The sequence below is a fragment of the Argiope bruennichi genome, chromosome 5 (genome assembly GCF_947563725.1).
Source record: "Argiope bruennichi chromosome 5, qqArgBrue1.1, whole genome shotgun sequence".
NCBI classification, from domain to species: Eukaryota; Metazoa; Arthropoda; class Arachnida; order Araneae; family Araneidae; genus Argiope; species Argiope bruennichi.
The window spans coordinates 36,262,571-36,288,189 of NC_079155.1; the positions used below are offsets into that span (position 1 = coordinate 36,262,571).

The following is a 25,619-nucleotide window of genomic DNA, read 5'->3' on the forward strand; positions in this document are numbered from 1 at the left end:
TAGATTCAGTACATGATCAATAATGTTCATTTGTTGATCTAATTAGAAATCTTCTAAGCTTGCTAAGTAGATGCATATTTTGTCTTTTTTCTGCTGTTGAAAAATGTTTTTACTGTCTTATTTGCTTTTAGTAATGTTTTGTTTTTAAAGTCTTTTTGGCTTGTTTTTATTTAACTTTTAATTCCTGTTTTAAAAGTTTATTTTTGTTGAAAAGTTTTGTTTTTAATGTATTTTATACCATTATACAATTTCCAAAATAATCTGCGATATTTTCATTTTAATACTTTTCGAAACATTTTAACTAAGGAAGAATTTTATATATTCATTTGTTACACCAAACTTTCAAAAATCTATTTGCATTTAACAAATGATATTTTTTACTCACATTCAAACTAATTAAACGCTTTTCTGACTTGTTAAGCAGATGTCCAGATAGATACTCTTCTAATTAGAAACATTTATTGCAGTGTTTGGAAAAACTGGGAACGAAAAGTTTTATGAAGAGATGCGCGCGGTTATTGTTTTTACAACTGATTAGGATGTTTCACCCAATGCTATTGTGGACACTCGCCGTTTGTATAAACAGGGATTCGATCAATTGTTGTTGGAAGATCGTGACTGGAGTTAGATTTAATGAACAAACAGCTAGTCAACTGCTTAAACAAAAATAATGAAAATCAAGGAAAGATTATTGATAAATGAAATTCAAGTGTCAAGATTAGTTAATAGGATTTCTTGTCTTCGGAAAAAGATGCTGGATGTTTTCCCGCTGATTTAAAATCATTACTAAATGTTATCGCTTTGTTTGCTATCTGATAAGAAGTTTAAATAGGCTTTATTATTTAAAAGGGTCTGCCGCGTTTTCTTATCTATAAAGGAAAAGGAAATCTGATTTCTGTGATTATTTAGATAAAGGTATAATTTTGTTTCTGCGATAAGTTATTGAATTTCATTTCATCTAAAATGGCTGGATTCGTTAGATTTTGTAAGATGCTGGTGATATCAGCGATAGTTTTCACTTGTAAGTATTAGTGGTATATGTTTTAGGTACGTAATGTTAGATAAAACATTTAATCGTTTATTTTGTTTTAAATAAAGAGTATGTTTACTTATTGCATCCAATAATTTATTTATTCAATCATGAATGCAATTAAAAATTGCAATTTTGATTTTTTTTAAAAAATTTCACTACTAATAATGCAACGAAATGTGTGTATTTGTACTCACATTTGATCTAATGATACTAAATTTCGCATAGATATACTTTGAATGCTGGGAATATTCATATCGGAACAATTGTTTTTAAATTTTAATTAATTAAAATTAAGAGAGATGCTTACGTTTTTCTGCGATAACCGCTGAAAATATCATTCTGCAAAATTGTTTTTTACAGCGTTATAAGATTTGAAAAAATATATTTTATTAATTTATACCAATTTATTAAATTTATAACTTTTTCTTGAATTATGGTAATTTTTTTGAAGAATAACTTTTTGCATAAATTTCAATGATCGATTCCGTTGTTGAACTAAAATGCAGCATTCTCAGTGAACTAGCAGGTCGCCAATATCTGCTGATAAATAGTAAAGAATCTTTATTCAGGCTTTGAGATTGTTGAGAAATATCGACAAATTTACAATCAAAATTTAAGATTTTAGGAAAATTTTGGACTAAATTACTATTTGGTTGGTTCGCATTCGTTGACTGTTTGTTTTTGCATTTGAATTTTGTTTTGGATTTTACTTATATTTTTCGAATTCTATTATAATTTATATAATTGCGTATATTCTTCTCCAGTTTTCTTGCGGCTGTCTCCCATTTGGGCAAGTGGAGCTGGTGCTTGATTAATGAATAAACAAATCTATATGTAATATTTTAGGGATCTTAGAATGTGTGCTTGGTCTAGATAAAACAAATTAATGGGTTAGAATGTCCTTTTTTTTCACATACTATTAGTTTCAGAAGCCGAGTATATCACTTTTAAACGATTTCACTTCTCAAAGTGACGATACACTATGATCACGATGTCCTTTCTTAAATGTCCAAACGTAAATATTGATGCATTGAAAAAAAGTTTATTTCTTGTTTTTTTAAAAATTTTAAATTAAAATTTTTTAAATAACTTATTTTTTTAATTTCTTATCATTTATATCAAATTGAGAAATGAAAATAGATTGTTTTCATAAAATGCATTCTTCGCTTCCAATCTTTCACTTTACCCCTTTTTTTTGTTTCTGGTGTAATCCAAGTCAACACGCACAAAAAAAGCAAGAAGTTCTGTTTCTGAAGACTGATAATGCAGTGGGTTAGCGGAGTTTTCTCAAAGGTTTTAACCACTTGGCAGAAATAAAAGGGCATTTTAAATAAAATTACATTATAAATAAAGAAATATCCTTACAGTTTAATGCAAGTATACTTTGAGAATAATACGATAGGAAAAAATAAATAACTTAGTAATAAATAACTTTCAAAATGACTAATGTAACTTAGTCATTTTTGAAAACAACCATTATTTCTTCTTGTAATTTTTGCAGAGTTCAATATTACAGATGAGGTTAATAATTATAAGTATTTTATTTTGTATACTGATTATTAATATATTATAAAATATTATTCTTTAATATTACATACGATAATAATACGATATTATTAAGCTGTATACATTTAGCAAATAATAGTATTGTAAATTATTGTAAAATATCTTGCGATACTTGACTTGTCACTTGAGTTTCTTTCTTTGTATCGGATTTTGAGAAATATTATATGAAATTTAAGTAACTTTTAGTAGATAATAAAGCTTTGAACATTTTCACTTTCTCGTATGCGAAGAAGAAAAAAATGTAATTGTTAAAAGATTCCAATTTCAGATTTTGACACACTTTCACGTTTCAGATTTTCTTCAAGTTTAAAAAACATATTTTTGGAGTTATCGTGTCTGCCTGTGAACACGATAGCTTAAAAACGTTTAGAGCTAGATGGATGAGATTTTGTATATGGATAGTACAATAATTTGTAGATTTTTGTCAAATTTTAAACGAAATCCAGCTTGAAAGAAATCTTTCTATCCGGTTATCGAGCACAAATGAACTCCATACAAAGCTTAAAGAGTCTTATATTTCATACAATATAATAGATAGCTCAAAAACTCAATGACTTAAATACAATAGCTTAAAAATTCAATGTCTTAAATACAATAGCTCAAAAACTAAATGACTAAAACAAATGAAGTTTGATTTTTTTTTTTTTTTACTACAAATTCAGTTCTATGTCAAACTTAAATTTCAAACAGTCGTAAAATAAAAAAAAGATCGTCCGAAATATGTATTCGATTTTCGGTTTATTGTATTAAGCGTATATGAAGGATTAATTACCAATCATTCGTTAGATTCAATACAAATGCTAGGTTCACGCCAAGGATCTATATTTCGTTACTATTGTTCTCCAGTGCCATGCACGGTTTTTGCAGTTTCACTCAAACGTCCATAATTTTATGTGGCGGAAGAGGAATTTACAATATTCCTTACAATATTATTTTTATTGGAGAATATGCACCATATTCACTGGTTTGACTGGAAGACCATATTCACTAGTTTGACTTAGTTCATATTTATACATTAAATCATAAGTATTCGTCTGCTATACAGAGCACTTTTATTGTACTAAGTTCAAAGTGAGCGATATTGGAAGTGTATAATCAAGTGTTTGAAGAAAAATACAATACATAACTAAATACAAAATTCTATTCAATAAGAAAAATACAAAATTCCATTTATGGGAAAACATAAAATTCCATTCCTCAATGAAGAAATATAAAATTCCATTTAATGAGAAAAAATACCATTCAATGAGAAATCCATGTCCATATAAGAATTAAATTCCATAAAATACAAAATTCTATTTATGGGAAAATATAAAATTCCATTCAATGAGAAAAATAATATTCATTGAAAAATTAACATTACTTGAAGTAGATAAAAGCCTAATTTTAAGTTCTTTAAATTTTAACCGAATTATTCAATCCATAGTAGAATTTTATGAAACGCAGAACATGAAGTTTACAGGAGTTGCATACAAATCAGGAAGAGGCAGCTAACATCACAATCTAGGCGTTTTATCAACTCAAAAGAGATTTTCCCCCCTTTTTGGAAGGTGAACAAAAGAACTGCTCGGTCAGCTGATTTAATATTGGATTTTAGAGAAAAATCAATCTACGACCGTTATAGTTACAGTTGTTAGATTTTGAGGGACGAAGATCGAAAGGATTTATTTTAAAGGTACGGATAAATTGGATTTATTATAGGAACACAACATATGAAATGCATCTGATTGTTTAAATCTTTTGACCACAATACTTGTTTTACATTTTAATTATTTTTTCTTAGATTATATTAATGTATTAAGAGTAATAAATTCTTTTCTATAAAATTGAAGAATAATTTTAAGGTATTGTTTGCTCTTAATCAATTGATTCGGATCACTTTACTTCTCTTGTAATATTAACTAAAACTTCATACAGAATTTGAATTCTGGCTTACAAGGTAAATCTTTTTACTTTTTCATGTGGCCATTTTTTTTCCCGAACAAGATAATTCCGTTAAAGATTGGATTAAATGCCAAAATTATTGAACAGTTTTTGTTACTGTAAGTTTTGCTGTATTTAGATGATAATCGGTAGCTTGAGTTTATTCGAACAAGATCTATTTTTGCATACTGTGGCATTTGGAGAAGATTATATTGGAATATAAGTTATGTGAAAATATACTTAATTGGAAGATTACTTGAAACAATAATTTATATTTGAGAAATTATAATCTTTAAACCATCTCTTATCTTTTCAACAAATCAACAAATTTAATTAAAACAGTTTTAAAAAACACTCTTTTTAATCAATAAATTTAATTAAAACAGTTTTAAGAGATATTCTTTTTACTATCATGTCTTAGAAAAAAAATTATTTTTCTCTTTATGTATAATTTTTTTGCTTTTCATTTCTTTGATTTTCACTCATTATTATAAATTTTATGGAAATCTGATTTTTTTTTGAAATGCACTGTCAGGTGAATCTTTTCATATAGATTCACATTTTAATTAAATTTATCGATTAACCGATAATTAATAACTGAAAATATGAAAATAGAGAATTGCTATTGTGAATACATAAGTATGCAAAATTTCAAGATTAGCACATCAAGAATTGATTTCACTTTTCCATCTTGTATTATAAACAAATTACAATAAATAAATGTATAAAGTCTTCATCATATTATTATGCTTATATATTCAACTATATATAAATTATTATTTCATTATTTCTTTTCCGTTCCATTCGAAAACATCTCTGTGTTCATTTTGTCTCATAATGGTTTAGGGGCTGTCCTTCAAATGATGTATTATCAAATATATATTCCATAATCAGCACTTTTGATTATGATATCGGTTGAAAAGTCATCATATCATCAAAAGAGTTGATGGCGAGATTGTGATAAATCTATATGCTAGTGGCTAAACCTTTTTTTAATTTGTTTTGAGAGTGTGTTTATGAGTACGATATTCAAAAAAGCAGTGCGCTAGACAAATGAAATTTGACAACAGTTTTTATATCAAAACTGTGTATTTATATTAATTTTCATATAAATCCAGCAAAACAAAGAATCTCATCAAAGTATCTTACCTAAGCACATATTATCAGTTTTCAGATACTGAAACCTTCCATGAATCTGCTCATACATTGGATTGATTTTGACTGATTCACCAAAACAGAGTGTGATATAGAAAATAAACGAGATTAACACAGAACTATTTGGGAAAAGTTTTTCTCATTAGTCGAGTTTCCTATTGGATACTATATTGCAAAGCACAAGTCATGTGAGAGACTCTAAAAATAAAAATCTTAGCGCTCGTGGCATTTTCACGGCTTTGTCCAAGTTCTGCAATTTTATGCGGATTGCGGATGTGGTGAATACATATCATAAATCATATATATACCTATTATAAATCATATATGTCTATCATAAATCAAATCAGATATCTGTAAACTACAGGCTCCGTCGAGGCTGTGTGTGATGTAATTGCCACGCCGCTCATCATCCGGGTATGCTTCTATAAAAGCTATTCTCTCTCCTTCTCTTCGGAACTCTCTCGCCCACTGGATCGGTGAAGCTCGTAGTAAAAATCAAATGTTTAATTTCTTTAGTTAAATTGTAAATAAAATTATTTTTCTAAAACGTCCCAATAATTAGAGTCACAACAAATACACGCACCCCTAATTACGACACGGAGATGGCGATAACACTTATATTAGAGAATATGCGTGAACATTTTAAGAAAAGTTGTACTTGTGGCAAAATGGCTTCTTGTTTTGTATTTGATAATGCCCACACAAGATTTTAAAGAATTCCATTTCCTCTCCATACTAAGGTTAACTTCGATATGATTTCCAGTATTGTTTTTGAGCTTGTGTACTTTTCCTTCCTTTTACGTTTAATACAAAGTGCTCAGTCCAGGGGGATATGATAGAAATGTTTTTTATCGGAATTATCTGAGACAAATCCATTTCGCCCGGGTAGGTTCAAGTTGCCATTTCTGAAGGTTATTTTAACATTGTCTTATGTGCCGAAAATTCTATGCCAATTAAAAGTGACCTTTGAGAAGAGTGACAGCTATGCTAGAATAGCGACTTGCGGAAATTTTACTACAGAAAGACACGGTTATTTTTATATTCAAGCTGTCATTCACATTAGATGAAAATATTATCTGTGCTTTTAATTATTTGTTTGCTGACATATGTATTGCTATACAGCTCAATGAAAACTTTAAACACTTTTATTTATTTTTCTGCACATCATGGCGATTGTAATTTTAAGCATTTCTTTTATTTATAGAAATCCGATGTAAACAACTTGAATAATAATGAAAATTAAACGAAAGAATAATTTTTTTTAAATATTAAGATGACGAAAAGTATTAGATAATATATTACACGCTTATCAGTAGGAGAGTATCAAAATGACGAAATCACAATGCCAGAAGGGAAAAAAAGTGCGTGGATTTTTATTTTTGATTGAGTTACGTAAACTTTTGTGAATGAAACCACGAACTTTTGATTGTATAACTTTTAGACGCAATCTTTCTTTATTTTATATGTAATACCTTTATGTGAAATTACTCGACTAAGACGAATAGAAAACATTCCTTTTTTTTATCCCTTTCCTTTTTTTTATTCCTTTTTTTCTCTAAATGACTTACAAATAGATCCATTCAAGATTTTTCACTTATTTTTTTTCTCTTGTGAAATTTCTTCCTCGCCTTTTTTTTTTTTTTTTTTTTTTTACGGAGAGTAATTTTTGCATTCTTATAATTACTTTCTCAAACCACAGGAATGTTTATTTTGTCATTTTTGTCCAGACAACTATCACACTGTGTGAATTAGTTCCGCCCTCTTTTCTGTACTCCATTAAGCAGTGGCGGCTTTTTTTTTTTTGGTGCATGCGCGAGTTCCAAATTGCGCTGAATATTATGCAGGAATCAGTTTTAGAATTAGGTAGCTCCATTCATTTTGCCTCATAGAATGAAGCTGCTATTTATTAGGTAAAATTAATTCCATTTACTCATATTAAACATTAGTAGTTAACCAATTAAGTTGTATTCGTAACTATTTTAACAGATTATTTTGGCTAAAACGTAAGCTAATGAGTAATACCGAAAACGTTTCCTTTTTGCGGAATTAGAATATTCCGCAATTCATATTTGTTATATATATATATATATAATATACTTGTAGTCTTAAGAAAGGGAAACGTAGGTATCTTTAATAGAAAGTTGTTAACATTAGGGATTTTTATCTCTTTCCTCTGCGTGTCAGAAAATGCCGAGACTATCACGCGTGTGGAATTAATTGAAAAAAAAAAGTGAGGATTGAATCAGGAAATAAGAGAATATTTTAGAATGAAGTTACTATGAGCTATTTTCAAATTTAAGTTTAAATTAAATTTTAAAATATCATTACACACACACACGCGCGCATGTAATTACTTATGCATGAATATTTCTTTGTCTAGGGGCATATTGGTTCTTCACTTTTTATGCATACAATTTCTCAGTTTTTATTTATTGTATTATTTTTATCATGTATACCTTCCTAGAAGATGCAATAGATTTTGCATTATCCAGCAGTTTGCTATCTTGTCTCTCATCTCTGAAGTTAGTTGACTACAGAAGTATATCTCTCCCACCCACCCTGAAAAATCTAAATGACAGGAATGATGTACCGGAATTTCTGTGCACTATTGCTGAGTCCTAAATGCATTCGCCGGTCACGATGCAATCCGTCTACAAGTGGCATGTTCTCATCATCGGCAAGGGATAGTCAACTTAATATTATTTCTGTTATCACTAGGACGACGAGAACTAACCACATTCCTGAAGTTTTTCATCCCTATTTTTGAGGTGCCTCCTGGGGGGGGGATACACCAGTTAGTTAAAAAATATATTTTTTTTAATAATAAAATGACAAATAATTATTTTAAGTGTTAAGGCAATATTTATTTAAATGTATATTTTTTCATTCTATGCAATATTCAGGATTTTCTTTAAATATGTAGAATATTTTTATTTTTGTTAACTTGCTTTTTCTATAATAAATTTTTAAGTTATACTATATACAGCAGGACAAGCGTTAGATAAAAAATATGAATTAGATTCTATTCATATAAGTATACATTATATTCATTCCTTCATCATAATTATATCATTTACAATATTTAATTTTAAAAATTTGAATAGAATTAAGAAAATATGAAGGAGAGCAGGAAAATATGAAAGACTGATATGGGATTGAAAGTGAACATTTGTCGAACACCAACCTATCTATCCTTTTTTTTAATGCAGTCTGCATTAAAGACAAATGAAGAGAGTTGCTTTGTAAGGCTCCGACTTTGATTTATAAAGGTTCTGCATCTCCGTTTCAAGGAAAGATGTACTATGTATGTGGACCTAGTGTAGTGTGGAAGTTTATAGAAATCAGGTATTATCAGGTGCCTTCCTCGTCTTCTGATTTCAGTTCAAATTTATGAGGTCTGTCTCAAAACAGATGTTGTGTTTATGAATTTTAATATATACAAACTGACCTACCAAATAAAGTTGCAAAACTGTATGTCTTCTGTACATTAAAAAATCAGCCAACTTTAACAATATGCATTTACGAGAATAATGTTTTTTCTCTTTATGATATTTACGATTAATGGCTATTTTCAGATTAATTGTTAAATGGTAATAGCATAAAAAATCTTAAGATATCGTAAAAAAAAAAAAAAAATAAATAAAAAATGGGCTCAGATTGTTTAACTTGCGTATTGAAGATAAGTCGTGCCAAGGGCCATAATGCGAGTATTTTGCCTTCAGTGGTCATTATTGGTTTCGAAAAGGTAAATGGAGTCAGGGAAAGGGCATTTATTGCATTTACCTTTAAAGTGGTTAAACACATTTTTTTTTTTTTTTGCGTAGTGCTTTTAAGCTTAGTGACGGGGCATCTATAGCCCCTCCTCTTTGCTCCTGGAATTTTTCACTTTTGCAAACTCAATACTGATCATATAAATAGGAAATAAGTTAATACTGATTGTCAAGAGAAACTATGATATTTGGGTTAGTAGCAAAGGTGATAAATACCGATTATTTTGGGTTAATTATAATCAATTATTTAAAAAAAACGAACGTAACGAAACGAATTGAAACGATATTTATTTGACATTACGTACAAAACGAAAATTAAATGCTTTTCAATAGAAACTATTACTTCGTGAAGGTTTTCCACGTCCATCCGGCAATTGAGTTCTATTATATCTCTCAGGACTAAATAATCTCGTGTGTATGATTTATCTCTAGATTCGTTCTGACTCTCAAATCAGTTGCTGGAAAATAAGATATCTTCAGTAGTCAACTTAAGACTATTTGTACGTTTCTTTTGACTACATAGATGCTTCCTTTTTTTCAACAGGTGTGTCTCCACCCCGTTTTGATGCTTTGACAAGCTCATTACTGTGGAATGAAGTGGAATAGAAGACGCAAAGTGGCAGCCGATGGGGCCCACTGGATACCCTTCGTTGAAAAAGTCACATGGCCCTTCATCCTTCTCGCAGTGTTCTTCATAATGGATTCGCGAGCTACTTCGTTCGGAACCTGGATGTAAGTGCAGTTTCTGATTCAAACACAGTTGTTTTGATAAATGGTAATGGGTAATTGAGTTTTGGTAATCATGTTCAAACTTACTAAAGAAAATATCTTTGTGATGGTAATCGAATTTTATTTGCATATGGTAATCAGTTTCATTTTGCATAAATCGTTTCTTTCATTGTAAATTTAATAGCTTTCTGTCTTTATAAATTGAGTTAACCTTTGCTGATCTCTTTCTCTTTCAACAATTTTCATAAGGGATACTGCGGTGAAAGAGATTATGGATAAGGTGAACCACTTCAAAAACAAAACACTGGCTCTTTTATTTTATGTCAACACGAGGAAATTGCCACTGGAAATTCTTGCCAGTATTGGTTTCTATATGTGCACGGATATACAGTTACAGTTGCAGTTAAGATATATGGTTATAGTTAATATATGGGTATGAAAACGCTAATTGGAATGTTGGTAGATAACAAACACGTGCATAATCACTAAGATTCGAATCCGTAGATCCTTATACTTTTATTCTAATTACTATTTAAAAGTAAAGTATTGTGAAAGATTTGAGTAAATGCTATAAATCAAATCTTCTTAAATGGGTTTGGTCTCATTGTGAAATTATGTAGAAAAAAGAAATCGCGAAAAAAAATTATCTCCCATTCTGGATTGCAACATTTTTTTTTTTGTGGGGTAACCGAAAGTCACATGTATTGATTTATGTATTTTTCACATGTATATTGAATCCCAACATTTCTGGCAGGGGGGGGGGCAGTAGATTCGGTTTTAATCAGAAAATTTCTTTAAATTTAATTTTTAATTCGTGTTCCTCTTAAGTTATTCTTATTCAACGCTGACTTTTTTTATTAAATTATTGCCAAAAAAACTTTTACAATCGAAAATATGTGACCAGTTGAAAAGATTTCAGAATCCCTGCATTAAGTTATTAAAACTTTTCCAAAACGAGTAAATGATTTGTAAAAAAACTTCAGTCTTTCAAGATGTGCACTATTTTAGTTTACTTAATATCTACTGTTGCGTTTCCAGGTTGCTCTGCATTTACAGTGCCATTTGAAGGTTGCTTTATATGTAGAGTACAACCAAAAATTTTTTTTAGTTTCTTGATACCTGTTCAGTAATAATTCAGATAGAAAGTAGAATTCTGATTAGCTTTAATTAGTTTTTATTAACCAAACCAGTATTAGAAAATGTAATTAGGGTTTTTATTTTTTTACTTTCTCGTGTACCAAATATAGAGAAAGTATGGCAACCATCAGAAAAAATTCGAACTTGAGATTTTGACGAATTTCCACGTTTTAGACCTCCCTGATTCTGACAAACACATATTTAGAAAATGTCCGTCTGTCTATCTGTGGCAGAGATAATTCAAAAGCACTTTGAGCTATACGGATTAAATTGGGTATACGAGCTTAAAACCAAATTTGCGGATTTCTATGAAATTTTGATTAAAATCTGATCAGAGGAAGTCCGTCTGTCCGGGTGTTCGAATATAAGTTACCACGATAACTACAAAGCGATGAGAATAGATAGATAAATAAAATAGATGAGATAGATAAATGATAGATAGATAGATGAGATAGATAAAATTCGATTCACAGATTTAATATCTTCAGTATAGACACCTCTCACAGTTTGAGCCTAACCCAAAAAGGAATTGACGGTCTGTCGGTCGGTTTCAGAAACATATAAACGCGATAACTGTAAAACGCAATGACTTAAAAATATAGCAAATTTGTTGTGTGATTTGGAGACATTAAGAAGTTTTGTGCCAAATTTTTATTTCAATCAAGTGGAATGAATGAAAATAAAGTCCGAATTCAACTTTTGAATACTTTTAACCTATGCCTGAGGTTAATCGCCAAAGATGATACGATAGATTCATAAATTCAAGCCAAAATCTAATATTTCGTTACTAATTTGCACTATGGCGTGGTAAGTATTCTCTGGAATAACACCTTTATTAGAAAGTATGCGAGTAGGTTTTGTGGAGACCACGCCCGCTGGTTTGAAATCAATTGATCGGAATTTAATACAATGTGTTTCAAAACTATCATTGGAACCTATTTTTAGGATTTGAAAAGTAGAAAAACCCTTACACTCTAGTCTACCTGGATGAACATAAAGTCCGTCGATGCGAAATAACATTACCAGGAGATGATATTTATTATTCAATAATAATAATTATTATTAAAGAGAGAAAGAGGAAGAAGAACATATTTTTATTCTAAGTTATTCTTTAGTGGTGTGAACAAATCCCATGAATTTTCATGAAATTAACGAGAGAAAAAGAACATATTTTTATTCTAAGTTATTCTTTAGTAGTGTGAACAAATCCCATGAATTTTCATGAAATTAACGAGAGAAAGAGGAAGAAGAACATATTTTTATTCTAAGTTATTCTGTAGTGGTGTGAACAAATCCCATGAATTTTCATGAATAAAGGGGCAAAAAGAATGTATTGGAAAGAAAGCTTCGCGTTGTTGAGTAGGAGAAAAATTCTTCCGAGAATACATGTAAATAACTTTTAGGAAATGTTAAGGAAACAGCGAAGATTATTCAGTAATCATCATTTCCCTATCCTCTCTTTTTGATATTTTAAAAATATATTTTAAATGCTTGATAATTAATAAAAGAGTTTGTTATATGTTAATATGCTTCATACACACTAATATTTATAATATTAAATTAAGTTCCATTAATAAATTAAATCATATTCAATCTATATTAACTGAAATTTTGATTCTTTGAGGTGGTAATTTTCCAACCTGAAAAAATGCGGTTCCACTGTATGTGGAAAGCTACGACCAGCATTGTAAAGCTACGAAAGCATTGATGAATAACATAATATGTGCCGACGTTTGTTTCAAACTGAAAACGCGTCTTTGACTTGTCCTGAATTTGAATCAAATGTCTCGAATATTATTCATAAAAAGACAGCCAAACGTGTTGGATTCTGTCTCAGATTGGAAATGCGCCTTGGATTTGTTTCGAATTTCAATTAAATGATTCGAATTTTACACATAAAACAGAAAGTCATATGCCCCAGATTAAAGAAGGTTTTGCTGTGTTGTGAATTTGAATTAAATATCCTTAATTTTTCTCATTAAATAGGCAATGTTTCGTTCGGGATTCTATTGTTTGTCTCAGTTTAATTTGTCTTGCATTTTACAAGCATGTAAATAGCTTAAATTGAAAAAAAGATTCATTTTTTAAAGAATATTTAGATAAAAAAATTTAATAAAAGTAAATTAAACTTTAATTTTCCATTTATTTTCTGTGGGTATACAGAATAGTTAGGACAGTTCTAATTTTCGAATTTGTATCGGAATAAAAAAGATTACCGAATTTGAATAACATATTCAACTTTTTATGTTATTAGCAAATGTTAATTTAATAATAATTAATTTTAAAATAAATTTAATAAATATGAATAATTAATTTAAAAATAAATTTATTTTTTTAAATAATTAATTTTTTTTTAAAAAAAACTGGTGTTTAGATAGATAAACAGGATTATTAAGAAAAAGAAGCAAATTGAAATTAATTGTATCTAGTGAAGGACAGCAAATAGAGGCACATGCAATACATCACTGGATAGAGGAAAGTACAATGTTTTATTTTATGCTTTCAACATAAGCTATTTGTTATGCAGTAACCAACGAATCGGAAATTCATTACTTACCACAGGTAGATGTTGTCCTGTGTTAAGGTATACGTGTGGATAGTTTACTCTGTATTGTATGTATCCCTCATTGATAATGCTAAGTTCGAAAGCAGTTTGGATAAGCTAGTTATTTTCATTTCATATGCAAGGATGACCTGTTCTTTTTCTTTTGCATCCTTATCTAATATTTTCTTCTATGAATTTCTAATCTGTTTATGACGAGGTGTCACTTTGTTGAACCCAAAACATGTAACAACAAATTCACTATTTGTTTCCTGCAGCATGCAAAATGACTTATCTTGAGTTTATCACCAAGTTTTTGTAAACAAACAGACTCGATTTTACTGGGATTAATCGAAGGCATAAAATAAAATTTTGAACTTCCTTTATTTTTTTTACTTTAAATTTACTTTTTTTTTTTTTTACTCTAAACATGATGTTTCAGTACACATAAGAGCAATTGCTATAAGACAAGAACAATAAGACTATTTTCAAGACATAATGATATACCACCAAGCTTTCACTTCACTGTACATTCGACCGTTTTTTCTGCCGAATGGATTGCTTTGCGACGACGATCTGTCCCGCAGAAAAGAACCAATAAAAATCATCAAAGGGTAAAACTGAGAAATAACAGTGGCTACCCTATTTATATTAAAGTCCCTGGAAATACCAAATAATTGAATATTTTAGAGAGAATAAGATCTGAAAAGTTTACATTTTGCTCACTTTTCATCCAATTGTCTTGATTTTAAGTTACTGAAAAATTTCCTCTCCTGTTCTTTCAATTTTTCTTATATTAAGAAAATTAGAATTGTCTAATTTTCTAATTGGTGAATCTATTTGGCGATTGCCTAGGGTATAATTTAGACACGAATGATTTAATTCGCCTCTGTGGACTCAGTTCTTGAGATGACAAATTACCTGAGATTGAGCCAGCAGCGTTTTACCACTTAGCGACTCGGCGGCAACGTGGGACGGGATATTATGTCATTTAATTTCCCACAGGTGTTCGGAGCCATGAAAAAAAAGCAACACCATTTAACACTTTGCTGGCATTTTTTACCTGTCGGCCGGCGCGTGTCATTATGCCGGCTAGGAAAAAGTGGGTTGTGGTACTAATGTAATGACAGGTTTCGAGTGTCGCAGTTATTAAGAGTCCACCCCTAAACGATTCCTGATGACTCTCTTAAAGTATCACTTTTTTCTTGCGGGGTAAGTGTCTAATTGACCTGCGTTGGCGGCTTTGTGCTGTTTGTTCAGGGTCCCTTTGGTTTTCTGGCGGGAAGGGCGTTTGTTTCTGTTGCGGAATATTTAATTATCCGTTTCCTTTTTGGTCTCTCTTATTGTTCGTAATAAACTTCTAGGGCAGCTCTTTTCTTTTGAAGGCTCCGAGGAAGACACTTTGCCCTCAAGAGATTTGGTTTCGCTCACTTGAAGGATGTGGGAAAGATTTCCCATTCGTCTTTGAAATTCTGTTGATGTTTATTTGTTTTTAAATTTTATGGAATTGGTATTCTTCAGCCTGACTTAATTAATTTTATTCCTATCTTTTCCCATTTTTACTTTCTCGTATACGTAGTATGGAGAAAGTACAGTAATCGTCAAAAAATTCGAACTCTAGATTTTGACAAATCATGTTTTAGATCTTCCTGAGTTCGAAAAACACATTTCGGAAAAAAAACTGTCTGTCTGGGGCAAAGATAACTCAAAAAACACATTGAGCTAGGCGGCTAAAATTTGTTATACGGTGTTTACACTAGATTTTCAGATTTCTATTAAATTTTTAGCAAAATCTGCTGAGAGAAAGTCCGACTGGTCAACTATTCGAATATAAGTTAATATGATAATTACAAAATGAAGAAGACAGATTTGATATTCAGATTTAACATCTACAGTGTAGACGCCTGTCAAAGTTTGAGAAAAAACCGACAAGGGTTGGTTGTCTGTCTGTCTATACTTTCAGAAATATGTAAATACGATAATTCATAAAAGCAATGAGTTAAATATATGAAATTAGGTATTCGATTTTGTGTCTGCAAGTGCAGTTTTGTGTCAAATCTTTGTTTCGATCGATAGAAGAATAACGTATATAAAGCTCAAATTTGATTTTCGGATACTATTAATCGTATGCCTGGGATTAGTCGCCAACATATTCGCCAATGATGACACTTTAGATTCTGTAAAAATGCTGAATTCCGGCCAAAAGTTAATATTTAGTAACTATTGTAAGCCAATATCCTGACAGGCATTCTCTGGCATGACAAGTGTTTTAGAGGCTATATGTGAAACTTTTGGACAAATCACTTCCACTGGTTTTTTTCTGAAAGGAACACTCAAGTATTTTGAGGGTACAGATCCTCCAATACTAATACTCCATTTACTTAATGCACTCTAATACTAGTACCCCATTCCTTTAATAAATTGGGAAAATTGCGATTGCCGTATTTCAATGATATCAAACGGAAATGTTTGTTTATGTCAAATGAACGAGCCTAAGTCTATGCAAAGATGCAATTTTTTTTTATTAATACTTGAATTTATTTGGAATACATAATATGATATAAAATAAGAGGATCAACAAAATTACTGATTTTTTTCTGATACTCAGATTCTCGTCTCTGCTACAATTTTTTCTACATCGAAGGTTCAGATTAAGCCGTATAGAAGCTCATACACAGAGCCAAAATCTGCTTCTTCCTCCCTCCCTTCTAATCAACTTCTGAAACCAGATATTTTTTATTAGTTTTAATTTACTATCTATTTAAATGTTCTTAGATAGCAAATGTCATCACAACTGAAATAACAAACATTTGATACCGGCTCAACTTTAAGGAAAATTTGTTTCAGTATCCTTCAATATTGTATCAATATTTGATTTTAAAAATGGAAAATAAATTAATAAATTAAAATCTGATAAACAGATTTAGAAGCTGTTATGTAAATAAAAAATTTGAATCGTTCTGATCTACTAGTAGATTTAAAAACATAGTGACAGAACTATGAATAAAGTTCAGAAATTTAAATGAAACTTAATTTCCATTTGAATGAATTTGAGTAGAGGATTCGTAAATCAAATGAAAGTATTTCATAAAAAAATTCTCGAGACTTAATGATTTCAAAGTTTTTGTGTTCATGTAATTACTTATTTTGGCTATCGATAGATAATTTTACCTTGTTTGGAAAAGTCGGTTAAGAGATTCTAATTTTAAAACTGATTCAAGATGGATACCAGAATCTCACTGAAGACTTATTTCTTTTCATAAATTTAAATAGTTGCTGGCAACGGCAAATATTTCCAAATATGTAAGTAATCTCATATACCAGTGTTCTACTGCTTTTAAACCTGGAAGGGAAATACTTGTTAAATTCTGGCATCCCAAATTCATTTAATTTTGACTTCAAATATCGTCATAACTAGATTCCAGTTAAATTAATTTTCATGTGGTTAAATAATAATTATATGTTTATGGAGAAAATCGTAGAAAATAAAATTTTTCTGTCAAGAATTAAAATTTTCAAGTCTTAATGATTTGGTAGAGGGAAAGGATACATAAATGTATTTCGACTTGTAATTGGTGATTAAAAAATGACATGTTTCTTTATTAATAATTCTGCTCATTTACGAATTTTAAGATCTGAGAACATTTAAGTAATTTTTTATTAAGAATTGTGTTACTCATTTGTTATGTTTTCTGGGTTACAAATATATTTGTTATGGGTCTTGTGTTTCATACTCTTGCTGCAGTTATTTGTCTAAAAAACAAAAATGACATTTAATAATAATTGTTAGGTTTCTAATATTGGTCGACAAGAAACAACAAATCCCTATTTATCGGGATTCGTAAAATACTCAATAAATCAGTTAAAAAAAATCTTGTTGTGAAAAGAACTCTAAATATTACGGACATCGTTTTTAGCTTACATGAAAGCGAATGAAGCGAAACATTTTCTGCTAATATTTTTTTTTCTACCTTGGAATCATTTTCTTTATATGCATTAATTAAATCTATTTGAATGTTAATGACAACTGTTGTAATTATAACAATCCATACTACTTTCAGTATTTACAATGCCGAAACAGATTGGTGTGAAATGGCATTTTTAGCCATAATTTTAGTCATTAAATTTGAGTCTATTTTTTAGACTATTCAAAATATTGCCGGAAAAGGTTAAATTCGAGCCTCAAGCAAAAGTGACCCTATATTACGGATTAACCAGGACGGTCCTAAATTTCAGTTCTTCGCCTCGAATTTATAGAGTACACGATTCTCCTAGTTAATCAACGATAATGATAATGAAGATTATGAAATGATAATGAAGTAATATTAAATGATAATGAAGATTAGAGACTTGTGGAAATCATTTCAGTCATTAAATTTTAGTGTCTGTCTGTTAAATAATAAAAGAAAATTTATGAAACAAATCAAATGCGAGAGACACATAAATCAGGGGTTTTCAAACCATGATGTTTGTATTAGCAATAGTACATTTTTATTATTTTGGATTTTTCAATTTTTGCTGCAAATATTTAAATTAATAATCAAAATTATGTTAAATTATTGGTTTTCATAATCATTTAGTATAAATATGGGAATGCATTTTTGATCCCTATTCATGCAGTACCAAATTTTAAAAATTCCAGAATTTCCTGATCTTAAATTATAGTGATCCAATGTTACGGATTAGCTGAATAATTCCAACTTTTGACTCTTAGTTCTCAATTGTTCTGTGTTTGATATAGGTACCTCAGATTCTTTCGGTTTTTTTTTTTTTTTTTTTTTTTTTTTATGTATATGTGTAAATAGTTCTTATTAAAAAGAAAATTGGCATATATATTTTTTTTTGAGTTATCATTATCAAATCCCCTACCGAACTTCTATTCTATTTCTATTCTATAAAGAATAAGATCGTATTAATATGATTAACATAACTATTGTAAATAATAAAATATATTATATAGATGCAGTTAACAATCGGAAACCAAGCAATACTCTATGGATTTCTGATTACCATTGACCATTGTACCTCAGTTTGCGCCGGCGTCCTGGCATAGGGGTAGCGCGTCTTCCCCGTGATCTGGGCGTCCCGGGTTCGAGTCCCGGTTTGGGCATGGTTGTTCTTCTGTTGTTCTATCTGTGAGATGTGTGAAAGTGCCCTCCTGTAAAAAGGGGTTGTTCAAGCGAATGAGTGATGCGTGAGTAGCAAAGTCGTACTCTTGGCCCTAGTTGGCGCTGCTATAAAAAATAAGAGACGTCCCCCTCAGGCTTAAATCGCTGTCTTCGTAACAGCGGGCTTGTCAGTGGCAAGTGCCATAAGAAACAAACAAACAACCTCAGTTTGCAAAATGGAACTAATTTCACTATGTTCATCCCTGATTATTTATAATACGACTTTTGACTTTGAAAGCATGTATAACATTAAAATGTTTGATAATAATTTTTTTTTTTTTTACTAAAATATAATATTTTATGAAAACAGGTGTATCTCAAAGGTATATTTGATAGTTGTATCTCCACTGTAATGCTGCATCACTTTTTCGGAATATTTCAGCTTATTTATTTTCTGGATTTGTATTCAACATTCCCTTTCCCCTGCTATCATTCGAAGCCATGCTAACGATTTATTGAATAGTCCAGATTGAAATGAAGAAAATTTGGTAACTGAAGCTAAATCGCAAGATTATTCGCGACCATTTTCAGATTAATCGCTTCTTTTTCTTTCATGTTAACCGCTTTCCGGTTCCAGACATTTTCAAATACTAAATCACCTCTAAATGCATGCCGTTCTTGAGAGGAGGGTCGGCGACAGGATGAAGTGCTGTTTGCCATGCTGTGCCTATCAGGGTCCCCTCAACGCCGGACGGATAACCTCACCCTCCTTCAGTTTTTAAGTGCGCCGTCACAAAGGTGCCGACTGCCCATTCGTCAATCGTGAAGCTAAAAGCATTACCTGTGTGAAGAACCCAGGAGTCCAGATAAATGAGACCCATTCGGAATCAATTAGGTCCTATTTTATTTTCTAGCTTTTACTGACTCCAGAGTTGAGAAGACGATTACGTCTGGCTGCCCAAATTGGCCTTTATGTGTTGTTACTTTTTGGGAAACCCAGACAATCGTTTGCTTTTTAGTTGTTGGCCTTTTGGACTGGTAACGAATAAATCGCTCATATTACAGGGTATTTTGGACTGGAAGAAAAAAAGAACTTATTTGTAGAATTTATTCCATTATTTTAATGATGCATATTCTGAATCCATCAAGAAATTGTTTATTTGCTAGCTATGCACAAAGTTATTTGGAATCGTTTGGCTCATTTAGAATCCCTTAAAAAATTATTTATTCGCTTCGACGATGTTTTTTTAATACAAAACGCATAAAATATATTTGTAAACCTTTTCAATGTTTTTGTCTTTAAAATATCATCATTTGAACAAAAAACGATAAATTTAAGAGCTCCAGAAAATTTTATAACAATTAATATTTTATACAGAATCTTTAGAGCTTTCATATGTGCTAAATGATATTTGCTTTGTCAGAATCGTAATTAAAATATATAAACTTAAAATCCATACAATGGTAATATTTGACAATTATTTTAATGCTGCAGGAAAATGTTTTAAGCTTTAATATTTTAAATAAAATAATGTTCAAGAATCACAAAAGAATATGATTTATTCAATAATGTTAGAAAAATTTAATTTTTTGAAGTTATTTAAAAACAATTTTATTCATTTCAACAAAATCTGAAGTTCTACTAAATATTTTTAGGTTCACAATATTATTATGCAAATAACAAGCTATAGATTTAAATGTATCAAAAAATTATTTATCATTAATAGATTATAAATAATCACTTGCGCTTTGATGCACTGTAATAGATATTTGTTGTGACAAAATAGTAAGAAATACTATTTTTTTTTTAAGATTTAAATTTGCTCGTCTACAAAATATTTTTAGTTCTAAAGTATTAACATACGAACAGCAGATGAAAATTACAACAGCTTCAAAAAGTCTTGAAGAATGAATCTATACATATAAAATTGAAAATTCCTTTGTTTATATGTTTGACCTTATATCCTTGACGGATTGGAACGGAATTTGGTACATATGGTCTTTAGAACTTAGAAGGATTTAAGTTAAACTTTTGTTTAAAAAGTTTTTGAGACCCTCTAATGGGTGAAATAGAATATTTTGAACAAATTATTGTATAAACGTTATTTTTACACCAACTTAAAATTTAAAAAAAATAGCTTTTTATATATATAACAATTATTTCTAAACGGTCATTTCTGTAATTGCAAAAAAAAATGTTTAAATTAATTTTTAAATATCATTTTATAGCAAAGTCTTTTTCCCCCGTTGAAATTTTAAGCCTATTTTCTCTATAATTACATTTATCACTCGTGTATTTTTGCCAAAATTGATGTTGTTTTCATTTTTTTTTAAAATTTTGCTTTTCTGACACAGCTTTTTTAGTTGAGATTGAGTTAAATTTGTTTCTTAGTAGTCTTTGATACATAATTTAAAATGTTGTCTTTTAAAACGTTTACAATTTTTTGAACTGTATGATCTTATATTTTCATATTTTAATAATTTTAAAATCGCTATGCACCCAATGTGCATATCATAAGTCTTTTTTATTGGTTATTAGCTTGAGTTTAATGAATAGAATTCTATTTAAAAATAAATTTATTTAAAATATTTTAACAATATATGTTTTTTTTTAATATTTAAGCTGGCAATCCCAACTTTCACACTGCATATTACTCTGTGAAAATTATGCACTTGTATGTTATCTAAATTTTGCATTTGCTTGAATTCTGTTTCAATAGCAGTTGAAATTGAAACGCCTAAATATGACAATTAAACATTTTATCGAGACAATTCTTTTCTTATATAATTAATATATTAATTCAAACTTTATGGCCGGATCTTTGAGGAACAGTTTAACCACTGATAACCTCACAGTTAAAAAAGAAATACTATTGTTACTTGGCAATTCCTTTCTCTCTTTAACTTTGTCTTGGCAAAGTCTTTAAACTTTGAAAAATTTATCTTCCAAATCAATAATAGTAGAATAGATTAAAAAAATTTTAATTAGAGCAAAACTAAACCAAAAGATTGCATTGGTTTGGAATCTAAGACATTAAGTATTTCGTAAAATGAAAAGGCGTATTCTCCAACAAAAATTGTCATGAAATACTTTGAAAAAAATTACAATTGAAAATATTTTCACATATTACCAGAAAATCTCGTTTTCAAAATATACCCAATTCATGAAAGTAGCAAATATCATGAAACTCTAGAAGATGTTTTTTTCCAATTGATACCATACTTTATGGAATAAAAATAAAAATCAAAAAGACGGATGTAATAATAACAAATATAATTACTAGAATGGTTATTACTGCTGGGCTTCTAAATAAATTTGAAGACTAGATGAAAACTCTTAATTGCCACACCTGCAACCAAGGAAAGGTCGCTGACATTCTCTTGAATTATTAAAAATATTCAGTTCTAAGAATAGACCTATGGGACATGCAAAATCTTAATCACGATTAATATCATCTATTTAAATTATAGCTTCTGTTAAGCCTCATCCTCCAATTCTTCTTCGATAATTAAAGAGCTTAAACGTAAATTAATTTTGATTTGCTAAAGATCCCAATCAGAGTATTGTCTTAAAAAAACAGAAATAATTAAGTATTTTATCCAAAGTGTCTTTAAGTTGCTTTTCCCAGATATTAATAGTCTTTTAAATTTCATTTCTTAAAATCACTTATAGGAAACAAGAAAAATTGAAACTGAAATAAATGTTTGCATATATACTCAAAACGCTAAAATTGTTCTTTTTTTAATCCATATTGTTTAGAGTAGAATTAATTAGGGTTGAGTTTAAAACTTCTTATGGAATGAATATAAAAAACACTACGGCTTAGAAATATAGTACGTGTTTCACTTTTCCTTACATTCATGTAAAACAAGCAGACGCTGGCACACCTGAGGCTGTAGCAGCTAATATTTTATAAAGAATCGTTTGCATTTTTTGATTTATGCTAAATAGATATTTGCTCAGATTGAATTATGAGAAGAAAATAAAATATTATCGACAACTCACGATAATTTTAATCTGCCAACAAACTCCTCAAAAATCAATATTTTATATAAAGATTACACGAATAAAAAGAAAATGTAAATTATATTGACCTTTCAAAATGTTATGTCAGTGATAGTTGATGCATTATTCCTTATAACAACATGTTTATTAATTGTTTTGAGTAAAAAAAATATATCGATTTATAGAACATCCATATTTATACTGTTAAATTTATTTGAACTGTGAATTCTAATTTGCTGCTCTGATAAAGAATCAAAACTGTGACAGACGATATTGGATTTTAAAACAAATCGAATCTATTTTTCTCTCATCAAATTCATTATTTAAAAATTTTACTGATATTCTAAACGAAATCAGCTATTAGCAGAAAAATAATTCTGATATAAAATATTTTGATAATGTATTGTTTGTCATTTCTTATATCGCAAAAAGTCGATTTAATATAATTTTTCGGATAAATTTAATCCATATTTTCAAGTTTTTTTAGAATTTATTATTTGGTCAAGAAACAATAACAAAAACTTTTAAATTTAAATTTCAGTTGAGTGTTGACTTTATTTCGTTACTGAAAAGAATAAAGTGGATAAGAATTTATAAGCAGTTTGCATTAGGTCTATGTATATTATTATGTATAAGTAGAATAAATAATATTTCTATTTTTCGCACAATTTTGTCTATTTTTGAAATTTATTAGGAATATTTTCTCATATACGCATCATCTATCCTTTGACCGTTGATACAGAGTTGAACAAAATGTCCTTATTAATGCCGTTTTTTGTTTTCTAATGAAAAATGTCATAAAATTTAGAGGTAAAATTGGTTATTGAAGAGGAATTTATGTGTTATTTTAAAACACCTATATTTTGCTTCTGCTAAAACCAATTTATAACAAACTTTTTTCGTTTGTTTTTTTTAATAAACCACATGTTTATTTTCATATTATACAGTCTATAATGTTTATTTATTAATGCACAATTACTTTTATTCATATAAGCTTAGTATAATGAATTGCACAAAATTACAGATTAAAAACAAAAACAAGGGTGCGTTTTATTATTGGATGGATATTTCAAATACATTAAAAAGTCATTAGATCCCTCAATACCAGAAGTGAACATAGTAGCACTTACATTTTCGTCGAGACGGGTATTTTTTAGAAACTGTTTTTTTTTTTTTTTTTTTTTTTTTAACTTTTTAGTATTAGCTTATTTAGTATTAGAAATTTATTTTGAAGCAGGCAGAAAAATAATTATTATCGAGTTGGCCGGTAAATCGAATAGTTCTACAATAAATCTTTAAAACATAGCTTTCAGTTGTTATGAGACCGATGCAATCGATAATTTTGTATCTTTCAGACTGAATTTATTAAAAAGAAAGCAAAACTGATTTTCTTTACTCGGCTTTTTCTCTTTCGATATAAGCATTTCACTAATAATATTTAGATGGAAGAATGATTAAATATGTGTGTCATAAAACCAATTTTATCCATTGGTATTAATAAAAAAATTCTAGAAGTATACAAAAATATTTTTTCGATGACGTTTTGTTTGTGATTTATTTTTATAGCATAATCCCGATATTGTTTAATCCGTTAACAGAAAATAATTCTTCTATCTTATGCTTAATGACCTTACTTTTTTTTTCTTCTATTCACTTTGCTGAATGTAGAATAGAACTTAGTTCAAGAATTTTCAATACTGTGCTGGAAATATTATCATAAAAATATTAACAGCTTTGTTTCTTCATATGTATTTCTTCATTATGATTCGTTGCATAATATTTAAAACTATTTAATTAAAATAATTAATTTAGTTTAATTAATTAATTTTAATTAACTCTTTACATTGGCTGATTTGATACAACATTTGGCACAGAATTAAAATTTAAAATTCTCTTATATAAAAAAAGTAAAGATATTTAAAATTCTCTTATATAAAAAAAGTAAAGATATTTAAAGTTCTCTTATCTAGTATATGGCAAATAAAATTCTTTGTCGTTTCTAACAAATAAAATTTTAATTGTGTAATTTTCTGATGTCACCCAGAAAAAAAAACCCCTTAAAAAGAACAGAAGATTTAATGATTTGTTGTCACCATTACATTTCTTCACACTTCTATGGGAGAAGAACAATGAAGAAACGCATCGTGAATTCTTGTTTTTATACCAAAGTGCTGAAACCTTTTGACGCACAACAATTAAGAATGTTCAGAATTGGCTCAGAAACTATTTTATTGTCACACAGTGCGACCTTTTGTTGACAGTTCGTTGCTTGTTCCAACACTGAATCGTCTGCGTTCTTCTACTTCATTTTCACAGTAGTTCCAAATGCAGGTGTTAGAACTTTTAAAAACAGATGCTTTATAAATATATCATCTCGTGATTTAAAGAACCAACGAAGAGAGCGAAAAATTCTCTCAATAATTATACATTTTAACTATAAAGTGTTTTTAAAAATAGATGCAAAATATAGTAGAATATGTATAGTTAAATTCTTTCCCTGCTGAACTTTCACCTCTGTAGAATTCTTTTACTTTTAGATAAAATATACAAAATTTCTCTAAAAATTAATTAATAAAAAGAATTTCAAAAAATAAAATTATTTTAAGCCATTGTAGAATTTATCAAAAATTAATTAACTAAAGGAATTTTT

General features: G+C 29.2%; 1 protein-coding gene across 3 annotated transcripts in view; it reads left to right on the forward strand.

The window, feature by feature from the left end:
• LOC129968547 (protein Wnt-5b-like) overlaps positions 1 to 25,619 on the forward strand; it is a 678,623-nt gene that overhangs the window by 558,217 nt on the left and 94,787 nt on the right. For all 3 annotated transcript variants that reach the window (XM_056082546.1, XM_056082547.1, XM_056082545.1), the window contains one exon: positions 9,992 to 10,179. In XM_056082546.1, coding sequence (XP_055938521.1) covers positions 10,040 to 10,179 — 140 coding nt within the window. In that variant the 5' untranslated portion in view covers positions 9,992 to 10,039. The remainder of the gene's footprint in view (positions 1 to 9,991; positions 10,180 to 25,619) is intronic.